General features: G+C 42.7%; 1 protein-coding gene across 4 annotated transcripts in view; it reads left to right on the top strand.

Annotated features, from left to right (window-relative positions):
* The first annotated feature begins 492 nt into the window (after positions 1 to 492).
* LOC126984331 (ubiquitin carboxyl-terminal hydrolase 8-like) overlaps positions 493 to 27,584 on the top strand; it is a 109,854-nt gene continuing 82,762 nt past the window's right edge. For 2 of the 4 annotated variants that reach the window (XR_007736591.1, XM_050837946.1), the window contains exons 1-4: positions 493 to 634; positions 15,424 to 15,474; positions 15,656 to 16,414; positions 21,585 to 21,629. Coding sequence is in view for 3 of the 4 variants with exons in the window: in XM_050837946.1 (XP_050693903.1) it covers positions 15,469 to 15,474; positions 15,656 to 16,414; positions 21,585 to 21,629 (810 nt within the window). In the remaining variant the exon portion in view is untranslated. The remainder of the gene's footprint in view (positions 635 to 15,423; positions 15,475 to 15,655; positions 16,415 to 21,584; positions 21,630 to 27,584) is intronic. The other 2 variants (XM_050837960.1, XM_050837954.1) reach the window with 2 other exon arrangements.

The raw sequence follows: 27,584 nt of genomic DNA, 5'->3' as shown, positions 1-27,584 counted from the left end.
ACTGTTATGGCTATTCCTCTTGTTTGTTCGTTTTCTGGGTCCCGACACGAATAGTCTACAAAATATGTCTTAACTTATCAAGCAACACGACTTGGTAAACCTGGATAGGCGGTAGGCGATAAGGGTAGGCGGTGGCTGTTGTAGTAGTAGTAGAAGTATAGTTGTTGTAGTAGTAGTAGTAGTAGTAGTAGTAGTAGTAGTAGTAGTAGTAGTACTGGTAAGTAGTAGTAGTAGTAGTAGTAGTAGTAACTGCTGAAAAAAAGTAGCATGTATACTTTGCTTATTAAAGTTGACCCCATGACCTTGGCATTCAAAAATGACTAGAAATTTGACTTCTGCATGAGCATGTATTTACCACGATAGGTTAAGAGGAGTGGCCAGGAGGACGAAACACAGCCTGGAAAGGAAGGATGAGAGGGAAGATAACAGTTAATCAGATAAGAGATAACAATTGCCAAAGATTGCCCAATAAACAATAGCATGTGAATCAGACCTCAGACTGCCTCACCCTGATAACATTAGTGGAGAAAGAACACACACACACACACACACACACACACACACACACACACACAGAGACACGCTCACATCAAGGTGCATCTGTTTACTGCTCATTACCGATTCTAAGCTCAAGGTGGGTAAAATATTCTTCCTTTAGTGTTAAAACAAATCTGGCGTAACTTAAGAGTCCACTGTGCTAACTGCAGGCCGCCACCTCTCCCTCAGCCTCACTGTATAAGACATTCTACTCAAGCTCATTCCTATGCTGTAATGAACCAGCATCCTAATTCTCTTACGGCTGATTTTTAAACATCGCATTAGTCTTTAGTAACAATAATTTGGCTTATTTGTCTTTTTGACCTGTTTGCCCTATGCTAGAGTTGACCAGCGTCCTCATTCTCTCATCCCTTTCTCTGGCAAAATCTGGAACAGCTTTCTTTCATTTGTACTTTCTCCCTCCTTTGACTTCAACACTGTCAAGAGGGGGTCATCAAGAGACCTCTCAAGCCAAACCTTGATCAGCGTTGGTGTTCCTCTTCCTCTGTCTTCTTCTGAGGCAGCAGTAGGTTTGTTCTAAAGTGCTGATTTGCTCCTGGCCGGCCTCGTGTACCATGAAGTAAACAAATCAATATAACTGTTTGGTTTGGATAACTAAGACATTAGGATCGTCTACTGACAGGCTGGGTGGAAAGAGTCTCGTAAAGCAGAATGATGAAATGAATATAGCCTCTCAGCTCACACCATTCTCTCTCTCTCTCTCTCTCTCTCTCTCTCTCTCTCTCTCTCTCTCTCTCTCTCTCTCTCACACACACACACACCAAATCGTAAAGCCGCAAGTAACACCACCTCCATTACTATATAAACTTCAAGATAATCTAAAAGTCCTAAGTTTCAATGCGCGTAGCCTAAGAAATAAGTTTTAAGAACTGAGATGACTTGTTTCAACAGAAAATTTTGACGTAGGTTAATTGCTATAACCGAAACATTTATTGATACCACTAACATTGATTTAAGTTCAGAATATAATCTAGATGGCTACAGACTCTTCAACAAAGACTGTATCAACCGTAGAGGTAGTGGTGTCGCCCTTTATGTCGAAAACTACTTGCAACCTACTGACAGAATACAAAGAGACATTTTTGTTGTACATTTGTGAGTGCTAGTAAATACTGTAAAAAAATAATCTATATATATCCGTCACCAACAGGCCTCCGGGTCAGTCTCCCGAAGATAATGTTGAAAAGTACAGCGTTTTACGGCAGTCACTTAACAACAGCGATTCACTGGTATTAGGAGACTTTTATCTCCCTCATATTGACTGGGCGACACTGTCGGGTACCCACAATTTTTAAAGGATAATTACCCAAGTCAAATGGTTACTAAACCAACCCGACAAAATAACACACTAGACCTTGTTATAGCAACCCGAGAAAATCTAGTCAGTAATATTACGGTAGGGAAACATCTCGGTTCTTGCGATCATAAAATAGTGCGTGTCGACATGCGAGCTCAAACAACAGCTAGTGACTTAAAATAAAATAATGGTGCCTAATTTCAAAAGAGCAATTTTCTTGGAAATCCAACAAAAACTAACAGATATCAACGTCGAGGAAGCCTGGCTAAACTTTAAAAATCAATTACTCAGCAGAACACATTTGTCCCGTTTTGGGAGAAGCGACGTAACAGTAATAAAAGTCAAATTTGGATTATTAGCAAAATCAAACTTTCTGTTAAGGAGAGAAATTTAAATTTGTCCTACAGGCTAAAGAAAGAAGCAAGGCAGCGAGTCAAAAGATTAATGTCTTGGAAAGCGTAGACATGACGAGAACATTGCAGCCAACTGTAAATATGATCCGAAATCTTTCTTCAGTTATATAAACAACAGGAAGGCGATCAGAAGTGGAACAGGACCCTTGACTGACAGTGATGGTGAATTAGTGACTGACAGCCAACGCGTTGCGAACTTATTTAACAATTATTTTTCCTCGGTATTTAATTAATACAAGCAGTCTTACCGCCACTACCACCAACACAAGCGACGACAATAACACTAACGTAAATCTCGTTCATGTATTGCCTAACTTTGTAATAACTACCGATGAAGTCCTAAAAGGTCTCCAATCCCTTAATACAAATAAAAGTCCAGGACCAGACAATGTATATCCCATACTACTTAAAAAACAAAGAACGAAATACTCTTCTCTCTCACAATTGTATTCAATATGTCCTTCCGATAAGTCATCGTCCCTTTGGATTGGAAAATGGCTAACGTAACACCGATTTTTAAGAGAGAACAAAAACATTGCTGAGTAATTACAGGCCCATTAGTCTAACTTCAGTAGTAGATAAGCTACTCGAGAACATAATCAGAGAGAAAATTGAAAGTAACCTTGAAGACACTCGTTAATTAAGGATTAACAAAATGACTTCCGCAACAAGAGATCTTGCCTATCAAACGTACTGACATTTTAAAACTACCTCTTTTCAGTTTATAAGGTGACCAAATCACTGGACGTAGTCTATCTTGATTTTCAGAAAGCGTTTAATAAAAGTTCCATACCATAAGTTACTTTTTGAATTAAAGCAACTATAGTCAGTTCCACGAAAGCTGGAGGTTTTCCTTCTGGGGTGTACTCGCGGACTTGGCGTCATTGCTTGAGTGACAGTCTCTGCGCCGCTCATTGGTTGTTTTTTACTAGATCTAAGCTGCGGCAATTTCGTTTACCATGACATAGCCTACTATCTCTCGCTCTCTGCTACCTCTTAAAATCAACACTATTGGTATATAAATGTAGTTATTCTTATAATCGCTCTTCCTTACAGCTATTCACTAGTTTATTACCCACAAATATTAGAAACATATTTCAGGAATAATGATAGGACGATGAAAGAAATGAGAAGGTTCTTGCCTTAGGGCCAGTGGCTCCCAACCTTTTTTTCAGGCGGCCCCAATCATGCACCTCTAGACATGACCGTGACCCCACCATTTTAGTTGTATATGTGTTATTATAATATAATAACACAATGTTTGATATTTTGAGGTCTTGGCGACCCCAGGAAAAATGGTAGGCGACCCCACTTGGAGTCGCGACCCCAGGGTTGGGAAAGGGGGCCTTAGGCCAATGTTTCCGTTATAACTCCGTAGCAGTAGCATCACTTCACATTATAACTAAGCCAGGCCTAAAAATATACCAAGAAATCCTACAATAAATGAGTTAATTAAACTGTAACGTAGCACTTTGTAGTGGTAAAAAGTAGTAAAAAAAGTCTAGCCTCAGCAGTCGCTCCAGTCGCTGGACATTGTTCGTTTACGTGCAGTTCTGACTTAGTTTTGTTATGAATGTCGTTTCAGATTACTTCATAATAGTTCAAAAGGCACATACTTATCAATAAAGATATTATTGTATTAGTTTTTATCGGTGCAATCTGTTACCTTACAACTTACAAAGGGTTTTGGTAGGAATACAAAGTCAACTTTATGCGCATCAGAACAAGTTAAAAATTGGCCAATGAGCACTCAGTACCATCACCCATGCAATGATACCAAGTCCGCGAGTCCACCCCTGAAGGAAAACCTCCGCCAGCTCTCATGGAACCTGCTATAGGTATTAACAGTAAAGTACACCAATGAAACGCAAATTGGTTGAGCAACAGACAGCAAAGAGTGTTGATCGACAGATTTAACTCAGAGTTGGCGCCTGTCACAAGTGGTGTCCCTCAGGGTTTGGTTGTTGGCCCGGTGTTGTTCATCATTCATATCAATGATATTGACATTGGACTCAATAATTTCATTAGTAAATTTGCAAACGACACAACGATTGTTAACTTGGTCCTCACTGACGAAGTTAGACAAAGCATCTAAGGACACGTGCATAAAATTTCAGCTTGGTCTGATAAATGGGAGGTTTAAGGCACTCAACGAGGTCAAATTGTCATATTACTCCAATCGTCATGAAATTTTTATGGTTTGAGTGCAGTACTTTACTGATCATTCACCTACAATATCAAGATGATATCTTAAAAGAAAAAAAAAATCACTTTTTATGTAAATTTACTACCCATTTAAAATGGGGTGAGTTTCTGTGTTTTTAATCCGATTTTAGTTTTCTTTATATAAAATTAAAAAAATGAACATTCCTCTACTTCTCCAAGTTAGATAATCCATGGATTCGAAAAATAATAGTACTTATGAATTTTTTATTAATGTACTCATTTTCCACTATTTTTTAATGTTTCCACCCTCCTTGTGACCAACCAATACAATCTAGAAGGAAAATCTAACTACCAAATGTTGCTGTTTTACTACTCTATCCAAAACTGCAAACAGATTTAAGATCGGTTAAAAACTTTCAAATCTCAGGAATTTTGAAGTTAAGGCAATGCACTTTTGAGATACGGGCATTTAAAGTTACGTAAGTACATATTGATGTTCCTCGTCCATAAATGGCCACACTGTGCCGAATATTGTTAGTACCAGGTATTGTAATGTTGCTGTCTTGCTATTTAAGTGATCTTGAGTTATGAACATGGCACCTGAACCCACTTCTTGTTGAAGTATTACTCACTCAAAGGTGAGGGTGTCAGGGAGCCGCCGCCTCCCTCATTGTTGCCAGTTTTTGTTTGCATCACTTGGTGTTAGAAACTATCTGGCTCGTAGGATTTGCTTCCTTCCTTTTCTGTTTTAATCTTCTTTCTTGGTTATGATGATCTGTCAGAAGCTCTGTCTTTCCTTGTCTTGTATTCGTTTTCATATTTTTTGTTTTCATGCTATATGGTGAGATGGGCTCTTCTCTCTTGAAACTGAAGTAGAAGGCTGTGGTTATGGTGGTGTTGATGCAGAAGCATCAGGAACAGCAGTCGTGGCAGCAGGGAGCGAGTGAGAGGTGGTGGCGAGTCAAGCCTCGCTGCTCCATGTGGAACGCCTGTCTGTCTCTCTTCATTATCTACTCGACCATGGCGTGCCTTCTTCAAGCAGGCAATCCTCTTGACAATGGCAGCCTTTCTTCTTGGCATTTGAACTGGATGAAGCCAGCATCATCAGCAGTTTTGTCATAAGAGGAAAAAAAGGCAGTGTGGGGGTAGAGCGTACACACCTATGTTTATCCTCTGCGTGACAAGGACACGCACTGATGAATTCTAGTGAGAGCTACGGGACAGTATTGTCCCGCGCGCACAGGAGAAAGTATCAGACACCACCAGAGAGAAAACTATTCGTGTCTAAATACTACAGTGTTTTTCCTACAATTTTTTTTCTAAAGGTATCTTCTGCCTCACGTGACCTTGACTGAGCGCGCGGGGTGATTTAAACGGCGATTTAAATGCCCATTTAAACTCGGTCGGTAAAAATTCTTCCTGTAATGTTTTCTCTATGCCTTTAGGGTGATCATTGACGAAGTTTCTCATTTTCGATAATTTTTGCATTTTTCACCTGAGTCGTTTGCCTTAAATATAGATAAGTGGCAGGCTCTTCAAGTTGGAACAAGAAATAAGAGATTCGATTACGAAATGCATGGTGTTGAGCTCAAAAGCCTTCAATGCGTCAAGGACCTGGGTGGCAAAATCGCGTCAAACCTCAAATTTTCACAGCAATGCTCTGACGCAGCCAGTAAAGCGAACAGAATGCTGGATTTCACCAAAACTTTTTATTAAACAATAAAGATGTAATACTCTCGCTTTATAATAGTTTAGTCAGACCCCACTTGGAATATGTGGTACAATTTTTGAAACTGGTCTCCCCACCATGAAAAGGACATTGCTAAATTAAGTGTTCAACGTCGGGCAACAAAAAATATCTCTTCCATGGACAACAAACCTTACGACGAAAAGCTCTCGACCCTTAACATGTTCTCTCTTGAGAAACGTTGCCTCCGAGGGAAACAATCAAATGTTTTAAAATACTTAATGGTTTTACGAATGTGGGCAAATCAAAATTATTTATAATATATAATCGATGACAGTTTGTGAATGAGAAATAATAGCATAAAACTTAAATGTAAACAAGTAAATTCAGACAGAACTAAATTTTTCTTCAACAACGTTGCAGTGCGAGAATGGAGTAAACTCCCACCTTCAGTGGTCCAGTGCTACACGATCGACTATTTTAAAAACAAGCTCGACCGACATTTCCTTCAACTTAATATTTACTAAAGTAGAAATGCAAAGTTTTGGTGCCATCTGATTAATATTATTTCACTTAAGTTTAAAGGAGAGACCACGTAGTCTGGACCATGGGGTCTGCGTATATCTACGTAAATCTCTCTCTCTCTCTCTCTCTCTCTCTCTCTCTCTCTCTCTCTCTCTCTCTCTCTCTCTCTCTCTCTCTCTCTCTCTCTTACACACACACACACACACACACACACACCATTACACCCCAATCTTCCATATGATCAACATCATCAGCAGCAGCAGCAACCATTATTAGTCCTCTCCATGATGAGAGTCTTTCACGTAATAACTTTAGACTCATGAATCACCTGCTTTAATGTCACCTTTTCCTTAACTTGCTTCACCTCACGATGCAGCAAGAATTCAGCCGCCACCCAAACCCAAAACACCAAAACACCCAAAACAGAATACCACCTTCATTGGTTTGATCACCGCTTTCACACTAAATACCTTAATGTAGTGCTGACTTGCCTGATGGGCGAGCCTCCCCTAACCCACTTAGCCAGCGGGGTACCTCTTTGGCCGACTGGTAAAAGAGTGGCTCTCCCGTTCCGCTGGTCGCGGGTTCGATCCCCAGCGCCGGCAAAACCTTTCCTTGTCTGGATTAATTTCTCGTGTGTTTCGTTACACGCAGTGGCCGTGGGGGAGTGTAGTAAAGAGCAAATTGTGGCATTTCACTGGTGGCAAGGCGGTGGCATCCTCTCCTGTGGTTCTGTTGTGTCACCCCGAGAGGGTAACAGATAGAGTGGTGGCCCATGCTCTCCGAAGTTCATAGAAAATGGGAACTCAACACAGAAATTAATCTAAATGGGAATGGGGAGACGTGTAGTGCTGACTTGCCTGATGGGCGAGCCTCCCCTAACCCACTCAGCCAGTGGGGTACCTCTTTGGCCGACTGGTAAAGGAGTGGCTCTCCCGTTACGCTGGTCGCGGGTTTGATCCCCGGCGCCGGCAAAACCTTTCCTTGTCTGGATTAATTTCTCGTGTGTTTCGTAACACGCAGTGGGCGTGTGGGAGTGTAGTAAAGAGCAAATTCTGGCATTTCGTTAATTCTTGATCTCCGCCACTGGTTTTCCTTGCGTGACTTCCACAATGTTTTGATTGTCCTTCTCTTATCTCTTCCATGCATAATATGGCTTGGCACACTCTTTTCTTATTCTTAATCATCATGAGACTATCTTCACAAAAATGACTGCTTCTTTCACTGGAACAGCAGAGCATAGCTGGGCGTTATCGCGGTAAATTATCGCGATACTTTATGGCTGACAACAAAATCGGGTTATCGGCCATCCGCTACTTATCTAAATATATATAAATATATATATATATATATATATATATATATATATATATATATATATATATATATATATATATATATATATAGATATATATATATATATATATATATATAGTTATATATATATATATATATATATATATATATATATATTTCTTTTTTTTTTACGTCTTCGCCTATTGCGCCGGTAGGCTTGCTTGAAGGGCCTGGATGGTATTCGGCCCCAGCCCGTCATGGCGCAGGCAAGTGTTTATAGTGGCGCCATCTTCTCTTGGGTATATATATCGGTATCTTCGTTACTTTTATACCAAACTAGCGATAATCGCTACTTTTTTCCGCCTCTCAGAAAAAAAACCGTTGTCTCCTCCCTACTGCGTATGCGTGGCCCGGGCGCCCGGTGTTGTATGAAAAAACTTCGGGGTATGAAATATCTTCGGTGAAGAGATTTCATACTTAGATCATCAACATTAAAACACTAGATTATTTTTTTTGTTATACTAAAAAATCAATATATCAATGTGAAAAATCATTTAACTTTGCCCCCAAAATGATTATTCACTGCCTCAAATTTGATATTCCACATTCGTTTGTGAGCAGGCCATGGTATTGAAGGCACCCGGTGTTGTGTTATTTGGTGTCCCATCGTCAAAAGCTGTTTTTTTTTTTTTACAAACACTGGTCTCTCGTGAACTACGCATGTTCAGACCAGTAAGCGTAACCCTGTACAGTCTCACAAAGCTTTTTAACACATTAAGAGTAGTTGCTGGAAGGCTGAATCAGACATACAGTACCACCATCCTCGCTGTTTCTAGAACGACACTCTGTACATACGTATAATACGTATAATACGTACATACGTACAACTCGTACAGAGTGTCGTTCTAGAAACAGCGGGGATGGTGGTAGTGGTACTGTATGTCTGATTCAGCCTTTCAGCAACTCTTAATTACGGTTAAAAAGCTTTGTGAGACTGTACGGGTCTACGCTTGCTGGTCTGAGCATGCGCAGTTCATGAGAGACCAGTGTTTGTAAACAAAAGCGCCAGCTTTTGACGGTGGGGACACCAACTAACACAACACCGGTTCAGGCGTTTAAATTCTAGTATTACTGTCCATTTGTACGTGTCAACGTGTGGTTTTCGGGTTTTGTAAGTTTTCTAAAATACAGATAATGAAAATTTGCATTCATCTACGTTTTTTATTTGAAATATCAGTATAGTATCGTTTTCGCCTATCGGACTTATCGCTAGCTAGTATCGGAATTGTGGATTAATATCGGGTATCGGTTATCGCCTATATTTGTGTTTCCAGTTAACGAATATCGGTTATCACCGATAAGGTTTTCCATTATCAGTTATCGGTTATCGGGAATAAGGTTTTCTGTTATCGTGCCCAGCTATGCAGCAGAGTTATCAGAGCTTTGTTGAAATCATTTTCACAGTTTCTGTACATTTTGACATTGTTTCTTATCCTTTCATTTATTGTTATCTAATATAGTTATCTATTCTGCTCTTCCCTTCCATGTCTCCCTCACATGTTCCTTGTGTATATTCCTGTAAAAGACTAATTTAATAATGATAACAATAATAATAATAATAATAATAATAATAATAATAATAATAATAATAATAATAATAATAGTAATAATAATAATAATAATAATAATAATAATAATAATAATAATAATAATAATAATAATAACTAACAGAAATAACAACAACAATAATAATAATAATAATAATAATAATAATAATAATAATAATAATAATAATGATAATTATAATAATAATAATAAAGATAGTACTGTTGTTGCTGCAGTGACAAGTACTATTACTTTTTCTCAAGTAAACGCATCCTAGGCTTGGAGGGTCAGTTTTTCCTAAGGTAGCCGCTAGCACGTGTCCTCACAGTACAAGGCACTGCATGGTGATAGATGTAAGACAATATGCTCCAAAACTGCAGGTGTCTGCACTGTAGTGATCTGGCTCCACTGTTGTGCGTTTTGGATATTTTTTTAAAACAAAGGAGACAGCTCAAGGGCACAAAAAAAGGACACAATAATAATAAAAAGCCCGCTACTCGCTGCTCCTAAAAAAGAATCAAAAGAGGTGGCCTAAAGAGAGGTCAATTTCGGGAGGAGAGGTGTTCTGATACCCTCCTCTTGAAAGAGTGCAACGCGTAGGCAGGAAGAAATACAGATGAAGGAAGACTGTTCCAGAGTTTACCAGCGTGAGGGATGAAAGAGTGAAGATGCTGGTTAACTCTTGCATAAGGGGTTTGGACAGTATAGGGATGAGCATGAGTAGAAAGTCGTGTGCAGCGGGGCCGCGGGATGGAGGAGGCATGCAGTTAGCAATTTCAGAAGAGCAGTCAGCGTGAAAATAGCGATAGAAGATAGAAAGAGAGGAAACATCCCGACGGAATTTAAGAGGTAGAAGACTATCAGTATGAGGAGGAGAGCTGATAAGACGAAGAGCCTTAGACTCCACTATGTCCAGAAGAGCTGTGTGAGTGGAGCCCCCCCACACGTGAGATGCATACTCCATACGAGGGCGGACAAGGCCCAGTATATGGATAGCAACTGTGCGGGGGAGAAGAACTGGCGGAGGCGATACAGAACGCCCAACCTCGAGGAAGCTGATTTAGCGAGAGAGGAGATATGAAGTTTCCAGTTGATATTTTGAGTTAGGGATAGACCGAGGATATCTAGTGTTGAAGAAGGTGACAGCTGAGTGTTGTCGAAGAATAGGGGATAGGTGTTTGGAAGATTGTGTCGAGTTGATAGGTGGAGAAATTTAGTTTTTGAGGCATTGAAGGACACAAGTTTCCTTCTGCCCTAATCGGAAATGATAGCAAGGTCTGAGGTTAATTAAGCGTTCTGCAGCCTCCAGTCTGGAGTCGTGTACTTCCTGTTGGGAAGGCCTTCTACTGAAAGAAGTTGAATAATGCAGAGTGGAGTCGTCGGAAAGAAGATCATTGATGAGTAACAGGAAGAGAGTTGGTGATAGGACAGAGCCCTGTGGAACACCACTGTTGATAGTTAGAAGGAAGAACAGTGACGTACTACACCACAGAGAGAGACGGCCGAAAGGAAACTGGAGATAAAGGAACAGAGAGAAGGATATAATCCGAAAGAGGGGAGTTTAGAAATCAAAGACTGCGAAGGCTTTCGATATGTCTAGCACAACTGAGAAAGTTTCACCGAAACGGCTAAGAGAAGATGACCAAGAGTCAGTTAAGAGAGCAAGAAGATCGCCAGTAGAACGCCCCTTGCGGAACCTATACTGGCGATCAGATAGAAGTTTTTTTTTTTTTTTTTTTTTTTTACAACAAATGAGGCAGCTCAAGGGCACAAAAAGAAAACAATAATAAAAAAAGCCCGCTACTCGCTGCTCCCAAAAAAGAATTACAAAAGGTGGCCGAAAGAAAGATCAATTTCGGGAGGAGAGGTGTCCTGATACCCTCCTCTTGAAAGAGTTCAAGTCGCAGGCAGGAGGAAATACAGATGAAGGAAGATTGTTCCAGAGTTTATCAGCGTGAGGGATGAAAGGGTGAAGATGCTGGTTAACTCTTGCATAAGGGGTTTGGACAGTGTAGGGATGAGCATGAGTAGAAAGTCGTGTGCAGCGGGGCCGCGGGAGGGGGAGAGGCATGCAGTTAGCAAGTTCAGAAGAGCAGTCAGCGTGGAAATATCGATAGAAGATAGAAAGAGAGGCAACATCGCGGCGGAATTTAAGAGGTAGAAGGATATAAGTAGGAGGAGGAGAGCTGATGAGACGAAGAGCCTTAGACTCCACTCTGTCCAGAAGAGCTGTGTGAGTGGAGCCCCCCCACACGTGAGATGTATACTCCATACGAGGGGGGACAAAGCCTGTGTATATGGATAGCAACTGCGCGGGGGAGAAGAACTGGCGGAGACGATACAGAACGCCCAACCTCGAGGAAGCTGATTTAGCAAGAGAGGAGATATGAAGTTTCCAGTTGAGATTTTGAGTTAAGGATAGACCGAGGATGTTTAGTGTTGAAGAAGGTGACAGCTGAGTGTTGTCGAAGAATAGGGGATAGGTGTTTGGAAGATTGTGTCGAGTTGATAGGTGGAGAAATTGAGTTTTTGAGGCATTGTAGGACACAAGGTTCCTTCTGCCCCAATCGGAAATGATAGCAAGGTCTGAGGTTAAACGTTCTGCAGCCTCCAGTCTGGAGTCGTGTACTTCCTGTTGTGATGGTCTTCTATTGAAAGAAGTTGAATAATGCAGAGTGGAGTCGTCGGCGTATGAGTGGACAGGACAGTTTGTTATGGAAAGAAGATCATTGATGAATAACAGGAAGAGAGTGGGTGATAGGACAGAGCCCTGTGGAACGCCACTGTTGATAGGTTTAGGGGAAGAGCAGTGACCATCTACTACCGCAAAGATAGAACGGCCGGAAAATAAATTGGAGATAAAGGAACAGAGAGAGGGATATAATCCGAAAGACGGCACTTTAGAAAGCAAAGACTGGTGCCAGACTCTATCGAAGGCTTTCGATATGTCTAGCGCAACAGAAAAAGTTTCACCGAAACGGCTAAGAGAGGATGACCAAGAGTCAGTTAAGAGAGCAAGAAGATCGCCATTTGAACGCCCCTTGCGAAACCCATACTGGCGATCAGATAGAAGGTTAGAAGTGGAAAGGTGAATCTTCCGGTTAAGGATTGATTCAAAAGCTTTAGATAGACAGGAAAGTAAAGCTATAGGGCGGTAGTTTGAGGGACTGGAACGGTCACCCTTCTTAGGCACAGGCTGTACAAAGGCATACTTCCAGCAGGGAAGAAAGATAGATGTTGATAGGCAGAGACGAAAGAGTTTGACCAGGCAGGGTGTCAGCACAGAAGCACAGTTTTTAAGGACAATAGGAGGCACTCCATCAGGTCCATAAGCCTTCTGAGAGTTGAGGCCAGAGACGGCATAGAAAACATCATTTGGAAGAATCTTAATAACAGGCATAAAAGAGTCAGAAGGGGGATGAGTAGGAGGAATATGCCCAGAATCGTCCAGGGTGGAGTTCTTACAGAAAGTTTGGGCAAAGAGTTCAGCCTTAGAGACAGATGAGACGGCAGTGCTGCCGTCAGGGTTAACGAGAGGAGGGAAAGAGGAAGAAGTGAAATTGGAGGAGATATTTTTGGTCAGATCCCAGAAGTCACGGGAAGAATTAGAAGAAGCAAGGTGTTGACATTTTCTATTAATAAAAGAAGTTTTGCTTAGTCGGAGAATAGATTTGGCACGATTCCGGGCTGAAATGTAAAGGTCAAAGTTAGTGGGAGTTCGAAGGCTCTGGAACCTTTTGTGAGCTGCCTCTCTATCTTTAATAGCACGAGAACAAGCGTGATTAAACCAAGGCTTTTTAGCATGAGGAGTAGAGAAAAAACGTGGAATGTATGCCTCCATTCCAGAGACAATCACCTCAGTGATGCGCTGAGCACACACAGAGGGGTCTCTCTCCTGGAAGCAGTAATCATTCCACGGGAAATCGGAAAAGTACATCCTCAGGTCGTTCCACCGAGCTGAAGCAAAATGCCAGAAGTATCGCCTCTTCGGCGGGTCCAGAGGATGTACAGGAGCGATAGGACAGAATACAGAAATGAGGTTATGATCGGAGGAGCCCAACGGAGAGAACAGTTTGACAGAGTAAGCAGAAGGATTAGAGGTAAGGAAGAGGTCTAGAATGTTAGGCCTGTCTCCAAGACGGTCGGGAATACGAGTAGGGTGCTGAACCAACTGCTCTAGGTCGTTGAGGAGAGCAAAGTTGTAGGCTTGTTCACCAGGCTGGTCAGTGAAGGAGAATGAAAGCCAAAGCTGGTGGTGAACATTGAAATCTCCCAAGATGGAGATTTCAGCAAAGGGAGAGTGAGTCAAGATGTGCTCCACTTTAGAGTTCAAATAGTCAAAGAATTTTACATAGTTAGTAGAGTTAGGTGAGAGATAAACACCACAGATGTATTTAGTAATAGAATGACAATGAAGTCTTAGCCAGATGGTGGAAAATTCAGAAGAGTCAAGGTCGTGGGCACAAGAGCAAGTGATGTCGTTGCGCACGTAGGCGCAACATCCAACTTTGGATTGAAATTTAGGATAGAGATAGTAGGAGGGAACAGAGTAGAGGTTGCTGTCAGTAGCCTCAGAAACCTGTGTTTCGGTGAGGAAGAGAAGGTGGGGTTTAGAGGAGGAGAGATGGTGTTCCACAGAATGAAAATTAGAACGAAGACCGCGAATGTTGCAGAAATTGATAAGGAGGAGGTTCGAAGAGTTATCAGGACACCTCTCAAGTCGGCAGCCAGAAGGGGAGTCCTTCCTGGGGGAATTTATGGTCCCCCCCCCCAGGCAGGGACTCCGAGGCGGTGTTTTCGTTAGCAATTTTGAATTTTGGGAAAAGGTGTGTGTGTTGTGTGAATGTAGTGTGGTGTAGAAAGAGAGAGGAACTGTCTGTAGAGAGCATGCTGAACTGCTCTCTGGTGCTGATGAGACAAAAGGGAAACGGTTAGTGAGGACATGGGAAGGGTCTTTGAAGGGCTTCAGCACCCTCCTCGCTTCCCATATATCCTCACAGGGAGTAGCTCACGCCCGTTCGGTAGGTGTCTTCCTACCTACTCCTACTAGAAGTGGAAAGGTGCTTTTGAATCTTCCGGTTAAGGATTGATTCAAAAGCTTTAGATAGACAGGAAAGTAAAGCTATAGGGCGATAGTTTGAGGGATTGGAACGGTCACCCTTCTTAGGCACAGGCTGTATAAAGGCACACTTCCAGCAGGAAGGAAAGGTAGATGTTGATAGGCAGAGACGAAAGAGTTTGACCAGGCAGGGTGTCAACACGGAAGCACAGTTTTTAAGGACAATAGGAGGCATTCCATCAGGTCCATAAGCCTTCTGAGAGTTGAGGCCAGAGAGGGAATATAAAACATCATTATGAAGAATCTTAATAACAGGCATAAAGGAGTCAGAGGGGGTATGAGTAGGAGGAACATGCCCAGAATCGTCCAGGGTGGAGTTCTTACAGAAAGTTTGAGCGAAGAGTTCAGTCTTAAAGATAGATGAGACGGCAGATTGGCCGATGATTGTTCAGACTGTTCTGAAGTTTCACTAAATTGATACTAGACTTGACTAAGAAGGAGGGCAAAGGGCAGTAGGAAGACCACCAGTAAGGTGGATTGACAGGACTGAGGGGTACTTGGTGGAGGGAGGCAGAAGAGTGTATGAAGCAAACCAGGAGTGTATGATGAATAGAGACACGTGGAGACGCTTCTGCCTTGGCCTCCCTTTCAAGGGGCTTCCCAGACAGAACACTGCATTAGTGCTATGAAATTTTCCTTTTCTAATCAGGGAAAGGCTGTGCACACCCTGCTGCTCACATATGGCCTTTCATAGAAATACAACTTCAGAAGAGAAGAACTTACATGATATTACTCTATATTTCATGTCATTTCACAGGGAGACCATCTTTAGTGAGCACCTCTGTCCAGCCAACCTTTCCACATGGAGGTACGTAATAATTTTCATATGGTTCCCTTCCTATCTTCTACCACTGTCTTATCAGGATGCCTCTCCTACTGTGTTTCAGAGCTTTTCAACATCTTCATCCGAGTCCTTTTCTATGTATTAGCATATTGTGGGCAATTTTTCCTCCCTGGTAATCTGCTTTGTCCTTGAATGTGTCCTGCAGCTCAGAAAATGCGTGTCTGGCAGACAGGGAGAGGAAGGAAGGGCTAGAGTGTTTGTTAATGCGCGCCATCTCTTGCAACAGGAGAGAGGAGCATGGCCTTACCTTGGTGAGGAGCCACTGAGGTACCCTGTCAGAGAGCCTCCTCAATACCAGGAGCCTCACAGGACAATGGGAACCTATCTTGACCCCCTGTCACCTGACTATGGCCCACCCAGCCATGCCCAGGGCCCTCCCTCCCCTTACAATAGAACACCTCAACATGACCCTCCCTCCCCTTCCAACAGAGCAACTCAACATGACCCTCCCTCCCCGTACAATAGAACACCTCAACATGACCCTCTCTCCCCTTACAATAGAGCTCTTCATCATGACCCTTCCTCCATTTTCAACACAGCTCCTCAACATGAGCCTCACTCTCCGTACAATAGAGGTCCTCAAGACGACCCTCATTCCCCTTATAATAGAGCTCCTCAACATGACCCTCACTCCCCTTTTAATAGAGCTCCTCATCATGAACTTCTTTCCCCTTACAATGAAGCACCTGAACATGGCCCTCACTCCCCGTACAATAAACCTCATCATGACCCTCATTCGCCTTATAATGAAGCACCTCAACATGGCCTACACTCCCCTTACAATGGTCCTTCCTCACCATACTTCCCTGAGGACCCTGCCCTCCACCCTGGTCCTCCATACTATGACCATGACCCTTCACATGAAGACGGTGTCCACGCCCAGGACCCAGCACTCCAGCATGAGGTGAGATCCATCATCGTCATCATCTTCATCTGTCATTAGTAGTACATCATCAACATCATCATCATCATCATCCACTGAAAGACAAATTCCTCTCCCAATGTTCTCCAACTCTCTGTCTGCTGTTAGTGTAACCCATCCTGCTGCGGCAGTGGTTCTTATTTCACTCATCCACCTGGTTCTCTGTCTGGCCTGACTTAATTTGGTTGTCCTTTTTATTTTTTATTTTATTTATTTATTTATTTTTTTTTTTTTACGTCGTGGCCTATTGCGCCGCTAGGGTTCTTCCCGGTGGATCCTGAATTCCTGATGGTCGGTCCAAGGCTTCTTCCCGGTGGGTCCTGTTGGTCGGCCCAGCCCGTTCTGGCGCAGGCGAGTGTTTATAGTGGCGCCATCTTGCATTGGCTCATGCTGCCCTCCCGGAGCTCATCTTTAATCCTAGAATCTAGAGTCCAGGTTGATAGGTGGTCTTCTGGACAGCATGTGGATAGTTTTAAGTCACTCGGCGGCGGCTGAAAAATCCCAGCTTGGTGGCACCGGTCGGGGATTGAACTAGCGCCGTCCTGAACGCGAGGCCGTCACGCTATCTATTCAGCCACCGCCTCGCCATTTGTTATCACTACTACTCGTAACCTTCCCATGTCCATTTCTGTTGGTTTATTTTTATTAGCATCACTCAGGGCCGTAATTTATGGGGTGATTAGGGGGGCTTTAGTCCCCAATGTTTTCTATATCGGCCTCAAAATGCCACTAAATGTGCATATTTAAAAAAAGTTCCCCACCTGCACATGCTCGTTTTGCTCGCTACCCATTCCCCCCACCTCATGAGCCTATGGTGCCCTCTAGCCCCCCCCCAAAAAATCAGCCAAAATTACGGGCCTATCTTCAACCTTTGTTTGATCCCTGGTCCATGATGCTCTGTGCAACACCCAGCATTTTTCCCTTCATTTCTCTTTACACACCTCTTAGTTTTTCTTCAGATTTTTTGTGAGATGTCAAGCTTCTGACCTGTTTGTTAGGGTTGGCAGAATACACGGGTTGTACGCCTTTCTCTTACACTAGTCGAAACTCATGCTAATGTTGCCACGTATACTCTCTTATAAGCACCAGTTTCACTAAAAAAAATATATTTCTTCTAACAGGCACCTTTCATCCTTTGTTCCCTACTCCATGACACTGGCTTTTCATAACATTGAACATAAAAGGCAAGCATCATGGATTAGAGGAAAGACAGTTCAGAATAACAGGTAGACTTAGGGAAGTTATATCATCAACAGAATTGATAACAAAGACTATCAAAGTAGCAATGTGGCAACCCATGCACCATAAAGGTCAGGGGAAACAATGAGCCAGGTGGATGGCTGAAATGAAAGCATTTGTCAAGGCAGGGTGCAGCACACACACTAACATCAGGCAGAGAGAAGTGGAAAGTGTTGGGGAAGGCCTTTGTTCTGGAGTGGATCAGTGATGGCTGATGGTGATAGTATTGATGCCATAGATTATCAAAACATCTCACAAAACTCTGTATAGCTTATCACATAGTCTGTCAAAATATGTGACTGGAGCGTGTACCATTTGCTTGGATACTTTATACAATTCGCTATTTAATAACAAAAATCAGATTTTTGAAACATACAAACCTGTGAAATATTTCTCTTATATAATCTATAGGGTCCTTCACTGAGCTCGACCTGCCATCTGCTTGCTGCCTTGGAACAAAAAAAATATGTATGAAGACTGTCAAATAATTTTTCTTATAAGTTTTTCATTGGCATTTAGAAATCACATATTTTTCTCATAGCTACGATATAGAAGCACTTGACTTAGTAGTAGTATTTACGAAACGGGGATACGCAATAAATTTTTTTCTTTTTTTCCCACATAAATAATTGTCGCCTGCTATACAGTATTCTTTTAAAGTTCAATATATTGAATATATACTAAAGATGTATGTATTATGATTTCAATTAGAAGTATGAAATAAGTTAACAGTTGCTGCCGACAGCGGATAATATGTTTTGCAGCAGTGTAAACAAGCTCCCGTTCTCTGATTGGAGAGATAGAGGAATTCGTCGTATGCGAGGCAGGGGCATGCCAGCCAGAGGAATGTTGAATGGCAAAATTTTCAACACCTTCCACCACTACTTGTAAGAAATTGAAAGCCTGACACCATGTTTGACTTGCTTGACTTCTCTTTTCTTGCATGAAGGAAATATTTACCCATGAGTCTGCACTGATGTATCCCTATGAATCACTGGATGGAGTGTTGTAGGAAGTGGGATATTGTAGGAAGTGAGTGAGTAAGGCGGCTTTACACCTGGCAATTCCTGGCCGGCAATACAGCCGCGACGTGCTGCCTGCAGCATTTTTGGTCTGGGTCTGGGAGCCCTTCTCGCGGCAAGTTCTCTGCAGCTGAGCGTGTCTGTCTTGTATTGCCGACTGGCGGCTGGGTAAACAACATGTCGGCGCCAATAAAACAAGAAATGACAGATGTAGATAACAAGATTTGGGGCCGGGAGGCCGAGGTGGTATTGCTAGAGGAAGTGAGGCAGCATCGACACTTGTGGGACCCACAAGATAAGCTGTACTAGAGGCAGAGTCTGCGCAAAACAACTTTTGGGAGAGTGGCAGCAACATTGCGGGAAATGTTTATCTCTTTGCGCGATATCGAAGGAGGTAATTAAGGAACGATTATTTTCGTGTATTACATAATCACACTATGTAATGCCTGGGGGTTGGGATGGCATGTTCCTCCCTTCTCCTTTGTTGTTAAATGCAACAATAATCAATCAATACTACTTATGATAAAACTCGTTTACTTACAGTATTTCTACAATATCAGGCTAATGGACGAAACTCATTGTGGTTTTAATATATGGTAGTAGCCTTTTGGGGTGTCTGGGAGGAATTCATGCCCTTGCATTTACTAGCAGTTTACGTGTTGATGCTCCCGGCGGCTCCTCCCACGTGTGAACGTACTTGCTCCCGAGAGCACCCAGCTGGTCTAGCCGCTAGATCGTCGCGGTTGTATTGGCGGCCAGGAATTGCCAGGTGTAAAGCCCCCATAAGAGGGGTAGAGTGTGGACGTGTCGGCGTGAGCTCCTCGGAACTGCTGAGTCGACTATGTCGGGCACAACCAGGAGCATGAGAGATTTGTGTTGCGTCTGTGAAGACTTTAGAGGCGAGAAGTGGATTGCATGCTGTTTGTGTCCAAAGTGGTGTCATGTGAAGCGTGCTAATTTGACTGGAGTCAAGCAGGATACTGTACCTAAAATAAATTGGATTTGCACTCAATGTCTTCATAAAGCATCTCTCCCTACCAGCATTGTTGAAAAATTGCATGAATTCAAGCAAAAATTATCTAAAGAAATATCTGTGGTTAAAGATGAGGTTGAATCTCAGGTATCCAGTGTGAAGGAGCTGAGTGAAGTGGCTGGTGTACTTTGCACTGAGCAAGCAGTCAGGTCGCGCCAGTTTTACTGACGTGGTAGAGGAAGAAGAATCTACTTTGCGGCAAGGCCTCTGATCCAGATAAAAAGGCTACTGAGATGAAAATAAAGTTCCCTGGCATTACAAGGCATTCAGATTACTGATTCAAGATTCGCGAATGTAGGTAACATTGTTATGAACTTTGATGAAGAGAACATAAGGAATGGAGCAGCTCAGAAATTGGAAAATGTAGAGCAAGTTAGCACAAAAAACTGTGGGAAAATTAAGGCCAAAGCATGCAATGTTCATAAGGAGGAGACCGGGGATAAGATAACTGAGACACTGTTAAACAAGAATGAGTTCCTACACTCGATTCCTGGAGTTGAAGGGAAAATTGAGAAGATTTTTAATGAGCTTACTGCTGCTGGTACAATACACTATATTTAGAAATGTGATCCAACTGTTAGAGTCCTCACAAACATAAACATAAAACTAGAATGGGGAGTGTACACTGTGAGAGATAGATACCATGCAATTATATGCTACCACTGTCAGAGGCCAACTATACTGCCAAGAACAATGGAGAAGCCCCAAAAGGTTACAAGTGTGCTGGTGATCATAAATCAAAGGATTACATCATGGCTGAAAAGAAATGCAGGTGTAAGGTACAAGAAGCCTAAAAACAACCACTCAACGAATGACCAGTGTTGTGTAGTTCTACAGACTGAAATTGAGAGAATTCGTAACATAACTGATCATGGCTATTAATTAGTGTTTGAGACTCGAAGATAAATTGAGTGTTAAATGTTCAATGAGTTGGAAATAATCGTTGGATATTGAATTGTGATACTATAAAGAAAATATCAGATAAATGGAAAGTGAAACAATGGATATTTGTGATACTATAAAAAGGAAAGATATTCAGAAAAGTACGAGCTTACACACGGCCAAGTGACTATGATAATGCCAAGTTTAATAAAAAGACATCAGTTGGCTATTTGTGAAAGCAATCAAGAATGACTCACTCACTACGACGTTGCGAATAAGTGCATTGAGGATTATTATTGAGGCTAACATCGTAATTGTTGGCGTCCTGCGGAGCGCTGCGCTAGCAGCGGGGCCCTCATCAACGGTAAACGGTAAACGATATATCGTTTGATGCTCTTATTTTGCCAACAATGTTCATTATTATATTTTTGATAAATAATGCGCAGGGCACCTGACAGGAGCGTAACATGCATAAAATATATAAAATATACAATAACATAGATAATGTACAGCACTCAGATTTTTTGGTGTAAACATAACAGCAATCATTACAACTCTGATAAGTTACTTATTTGGTTCAGAATAAAAATGCCACTTAAGCCTCGCTGGACTCCAGAAGTCCACAGGTTTGGATGTGGTAGAGGTTCCAGGAGGGTCACCAGATGGCATGTCGAGCTCAGTGAAGGGCCCCATTGTAGGCACATGAGTGTAATCACTACTTTAGTTTTTTTTATTAGTTATTTTTCTTGTAGGTCTTTTATTAGATTTTTTAATGAAAAATAAAAATATTTTTTGGGGGCAAATAACTTTTGTAAACAAATCTTTTGCATACATCTAGTAGTATTAATCCCTAGAAAAGTGGAAATTATGTAATTGTTGACCTTAAAAAGTTTTAACAATTTAATTTTACTTCAGCATATAGATACAATATTTCACTGATACTTCTGGTTAAACTCTTGTAATATTTATCTTTCAGACCGGGAACTTTTGGCAACCCCCAGCATTGGAATACTCCACTGAGGTGAGGAACACATTCAGGAATGAGGCAGAGCTGTAGCTAGGGAGAGTTTGGTCACTGGCTCCCCAGCCATCATCATGCATGTATGCACTCTGGTTCACTGCCTCCTGCCCAGTGGTTCTGCCTCGATATAAGCTCAACACCAAGAGATAAAAATTATAGTATTTGAAATCGCAACAGTTTGTATTTGGTAGGAGTAGGTAGGAAGACACTTACCGAACGGGGGTAAGCTACTCCCGGTGAGGATATATGGGAAACGAGGAGGGTGCTGAAGCCCTTCAAAGACCCTTCCCATGTCCTCACTAACTGTTTCCCTTTTATCTCATAAACACCAGAGAGTAGTTCAGCATGCTCTCTACAGACAGATCCTCTCTCTACACCACACTACATTCACACAACATACACACCTTTTTCCCAAAATTTAATATTCAAAATGGCACATAAACGAACTGCCTCGGAGTTCCTGCCTGGGAGGGGACTATAAATTCCCCCCAAAAGGATTCCTCTTCTGGCTGCCGACTTGAGAGGTGTCCTGATAACTCCTCAAACCTCCTCCTTATCAATTTCTGCAACATTCGCGGTCTTAGCTCTAATTTCCATTCTGTGGAACACCATCTCTCCTCCTCCAAACCCCACCTTCTCTTCCTCACCGAAACACAGGTTTCTGAGGCTATTGACAGCAACCTCTACTCTGTTCCCTCCTACTATCTCTATCCTAAATTTCAATCCAAAGTTGGATGTTGCGCCTACGTGCGCAACGACATCACTTGCTCTCGTGCCCACGACCTTGACTCTTCTGAATTTTCCACCATCTGGCTAAGACTTCATTGTCATTCTATTACTAAATACATCTGTGGTGTTTATCTCTCACCTAACTCTACTAACTATGTATGTAAAATTCTTTGACTATTTGAACTCTAAAGTGGAGCACATCTTGACTCACTCTCCCTTTGCTGAAATCTCCATCTTGGGAGATTTCAATGTTCACCACCAGCTTTGGCTTTCATCCTCTTTCACAGACCAGCCTGATTTTTTACATAGATTTACATAGAAAATCAGACCACACAGACCCCATGGTCCAGACTTGGTGGTCTGTCCTTAAACCTAAGTGATTTTACATTAATCAGAAGACTCCAAAACGTTGCATTTCTACTCTAGTTGATATTAAGTTGAAGGAAGTGACGGTCGAGCTTATTTTTGAAGGAGTCAATCGTGTTACACTGGACCACTGACGGTGGAAGCTTATTCCATTCTCGCACTACAACGTTGGTGAAGAAAAATTTGGTGCAGTCTGAATTTACTTGTCTACATCTGAGCTTTACGCCATTGTTCCTCGTGCGCAAAGTGTCATCGACCATAAACAATGTTGATCTGTCTACATTCGTGAAACCATTAAGTATTTTAAAACATTCGATCAGTTTTCCTCGGAGGCGACGTTTCTCAAGAGAGAACATGTTAAGGGTAGAAAGCCTTTCTTCGTAGGATTTGTTGCGCAAGGAAGGGATCATTTTCGTTGCCCGACGCTGAACACCTTCTAATTTAGCAATATCCTTTGCATGGTGGGGAGACCAAAACTGTACCGCATATTCCAAGTGGGGTCTGACTAAACTGTTGTAGAGCGAGTATTACATCTTTATTCTTGAATACAAAGTTTCTTTTAATGAAGCCCAACATTCTGTTCGCTTTATTTGCTGCATCGATGCATTGCTGTGAGAATTTGAGGTTTGACGCGATTTTGACCCCCAAGTCTTTGACGCATTGAACGCTTTTGAGTTTAACGCCGCGCATTTCGTATTCGAACTTCTTATTCCTCGTTCCAACTTGAAGGACCTGGCACTTGTCTACGTTAAAGGGCATCTCCCATCTATCCGACCAAGCTGAAATTTTGTGCAAATCCTCTTGGAGGCTTTGCCTGTCTTCGTCAGTGAGAACCGAGTTGCCAATCTTTGTGTCGTCTGCAAATTTACTAATGCGGTTATTGAGTCCAACATCCACGTCGTTGATGTAAATAATGAAGAGCACTGGGCCAAGAACCGAGCCCTGAGGGACGCCACTAGTGACAGGCGCCCACTCTGAGTTAAATCCGTCAATCACTACTCTTTGTTGTCTGTTGCTCAACCAATTCGCGATCCATTGGTTTACTTGACCGTCAATACCTATTTGCTTTAATTTGTAAAGTAATTTATGATGCGGGACTTTATCAAACGCTTACATTAAATAAAGATAGACTACGTCCAGAGATTTGGTTACGTCATAAACAGTGAAGAGGTCGTTATAAAAGGTTAATAGGTTTGATAGGCAGGATCTTTTGTTTCGGAAGCCATGTTGTGAGTCCCCAATCAATGAGTGGCTTTCAAGGTAATTCACAATTTTGTCTCTAATTATGCCCTCAAGTAGCTTACCTACAACCGAAGTTAGACTAATGGGCCTGTAATTACCTGGTACTTTTTTGTCTCCTTTCTTGAAAATCGGTGTCACGTTAGCCTTTTTCCAATCTGAAGGGACGATGCCTTGTCGCAAGGACATATTGAATACGGTTGTGAGGGAGGAGAGTATTTCGCTCTTCGTTTCTTTCAGCAGAGTTGGATATACTTTGTCAGGTCCAGGACTTTTATTTGTTTTATGTGAATGGAGAGCTTTAAGGACTTCATCGGTTGTTATTTCAAAATTAGGCAATGCATGCTCGAGATTTACAATAGTACTGGTGTTGGTGGTAGCGAGAGGAAGACTGTTAGTATTAAACACCGAGGAAAAGTAATTGTTTAAGAGGTTTGCAATGTGTTGGCTGTCAGTCACTAGTGCACCGTCGCTGTTTGTTAAAGGTCCAATACCACTTTTGATCGCCTTTCTGTTGTTTATGTAACTGAAGAAAGATTTCGGATTATTTTTACAGTTGGCTGCAATATTTTCTTCGTATCTACGCTTTGCCTGTCCTACTAGTCTTTTTACTCGTCGCCTGGCATCATTATAAAGTCTAATGTTTTCGGGCGTGCTTTGTTCTTTCTTTAACCTGTAAAACAATTTTCTCTCATTGACTGATTGTTTAATTTCGCTATTAAACCACGGTGGGCTTTTATTAGTGTTAATTCGCTTCTCGCACAAGGGGACGAATGTGTTCTGCTGAGTGAGTAAGTGATTTTTAAGGCTTAGCCAGGCTTCCTCTACGTTGCCGTCATCTGATAGGTGTATTTCTGGTAGTTTTGTCGGATTTCTACGAAGTTAGCTCTTTTGAAATTGGGCACCTTTACTTTATTTTCAGTCACTGATGATTGAGCTTTAATGTCGACGCGCACTAATTTATGATCGCAAGAACCGAGGTGTTCTCCTACCGTGACACTACTGATTAGGTTATCTTGGGTCGTTATAACAAGGTCGAGTATATTATTTTGTCGAGTTGGCTCAGAAACCATTTGGCTTAGATAATTTTCTTCTAGAAATTCGATCATTCTATGTGACTCGCCTTCTGTACCTGACAGTGTCGCCCAGTCGATATGGGGAGGTTAAAGTCTCCTAATATCAGTGAGTCGCTGTTATTAAGTGACTGCCTTAAGACGCTGTACATTTCAAGGTCGTCATCGAGTGATTGCCCGGGAGGTCTGTAGGTGACAGATATATTTAAGTTGACTTTTGCAATGTTTACTCGCACGCACAAATGTTCAACGTTACTGTTTCCCAGTGTTTTGTCAGTGGGTTGCAAATAGCTTTTTGACATAAAGGGCGACGCCACCGCCTCTACGGTTTACACGATCTTTGTTGAAGAGTCTGTAGCCATCTATGTTGTATTCGGAACTTAAATCAATATTTGTGGTGTCGATAAATGTTTCGGTTATAGCAATTATGTCAAAATTTTCTGTTAAAGCAAGACATCTCAGTTCATCAAATTTGGTTCTTAGGCTACGCGCATTGAAACTAAGGATTTTAAGTTATCTAGAGGCTTAGTAATAGAGGTGTAGGTAATTTCGGGAACACGCATACGGGTTTGTTGCGATGCACGGCGTCAAATTACACGGCTGGGGTGGAGCGAAGTGGCCGAGACTCGAAATTTGTTCGTATGAAACTCACTGATACGTTGAGGAGACTTCCGAGTCAGGCTGCCCAGATGGGAGAAAGGTGCAATCCGTCCATGTGAAAGAGCTCATTTTGTACATAGAAATTGTCCCATGTGTTGAGGAACTCCACGTCAAGCTCCCTGCAAAGAGTCTGTAAGCGGTTGTTTAGGCTGAAGGCCTTACTGAAAAGTCGCTCTCCGCCCAAGTCCGTGGTAGAACTCCTGAAATCAAAATGTTAGGGAGTTAGTCTTATACTGCTGGATGAGCCTACGGTACTTCTCCAGGAGTTCCTCAGACCGGGTCGTGGTGATGTCGTTCGTACCTGTGTGAATAACAAACAGTGAATCATTAGTAGCCTGGGGGGAGATCTCCTCAAGAGCAGCAGTTATGTCGTCGATCCCAGCACCAGGATAGCAATAGTTCCGTCTTCGACGAGGAACTCTGCCGCAGAACTCAACGACCTGCTGGCGAATCATGGAGTCACCCACCAGGAAGGTGCTCTCCTGCTCGTCCTCCTCCTCCAGAATGGCAAACCTGTTGAAGCAATGAACAGGATAAATCGCTTGTCTGGCTGGTTTGGCTCCTCCATTCACGACGGTGAAGCCATCATGGGCGGTGCCACTAGCATCCTCCGTTGCGTGGTGTTGTCCGCTGGTGTCGACGGTACCGCTGAGGGCAAGGGGGCGGTTGGAGAAGGGTTTGGCACCACAGCAACGTTAGCCTGGATGAATTCCTGCAAGGAGGCAACAGTGCGAGAAAGCTCTATTATTTTATTCTGACCTGCTTCCATCTTCTCTTCTTGCTCTTGCAGTCTGGTCTCGAGATGCTGCCTGGTGAGAGAAAGCTCTATTATTTTATTCTGGCCTTCTTCCATCTTCTCTTCCTGCTCCTGCAGTCTTGTCTCGAGATGCTGCCTGGACAGACACAGTCGACAGACAGCAGAACGCCCTGTAAAAAAGTGAGCTGAGAAGCTACCGTTACAAGTACTGCACTTCTTAGGCGCCATCTTAGCTGAAATGAAAGAGATAAAAACACAGAGTGAAGGGGATTAGGAAAGGGGGTGAGGTGTGTGAGAGGTAGTTTAGTAATGGAGGAAAAGTGAGAGAGAGGAGGAGTAGGAAGGGATGTGAGGTGAGTAAAGAGGGGGAAAGAGAGGTGTGTGGGAGCAAGGAGGGTTAGGAAATAGGTGAGATGGGAGAGAGGAGGAGTAGGAAGGGATGTGAGGTGAGTAAAGAGGGGGAAAGGGAGGCGGTGAGTGAGGTGTGTGAGATCAAGGAGGGTTAGGAAATAGGTGAGGTGGGAGAGAGGAGGAGTAGGAAGAGATGTGAGGTGAGTAAAGAGGGGGAAAAAGAGGCGGTGAGTGAGGTGTGTGAGATCAAGGAGGGTTAGGAAATAGGTGAGGTGGGAGAGAGGAGGAGTAGGAAGGGATGTGAGGTGAGTAAAGAGGGGGAAAGGGAGGCGGTGAGTGAGGTGTGTGAGATCAAGGAGGGTTAGGAAATAGGTGAGATGAGTGAGAGGGAGTTTGGGAAAGGAGGTAAGTGGGAGAGAGGAGGAGTAGGAAGGGATGTGAGGTGAGTGAGGTGTGTGAGAACAAGAAAGGTTAAGAAAGAGGCGAGGTAAGGTGGGTGAAGGGATGGGTAAATAGGATGTGAGGTAAGGTGAGTGAGGGGGGGAGGGCTTAGAAATATGTGGAGGTGAGGAGGAGTAGGAAGGGCTAATCCTCTAGGGGATGAGGAGGAGCAAAGGGATGTGAGGTGAGCGAGGGTGGGGGGGCTTAGGTGAGGTGAGGGAAAGGGTGTAGGAAGTGTTAATCCTCTAGGGATTTAAGAGGGTGTAATGAGGAGGAGCAGATTGAATCCTCAGGGAATTCAAAGGGTGGGTTGTCGACACACCCAAATCACGCGTGAGA

The sequence above is a fragment of the Eriocheir sinensis genome, chromosome 5 (assembly GCF_024679095.1).
Source record: "Eriocheir sinensis breed Jianghai 21 chromosome 5, ASM2467909v1, whole genome shotgun sequence".
Taxonomy (NCBI): domain Eukaryota; kingdom Metazoa; phylum Arthropoda; class Malacostraca; order Decapoda; family Varunidae; genus Eriocheir; species Eriocheir sinensis.
The sequence above is the reverse complement of the archived record's forward strand: the minus strand, read 5'-3'. Positions and strand labels throughout refer to the sequence as shown.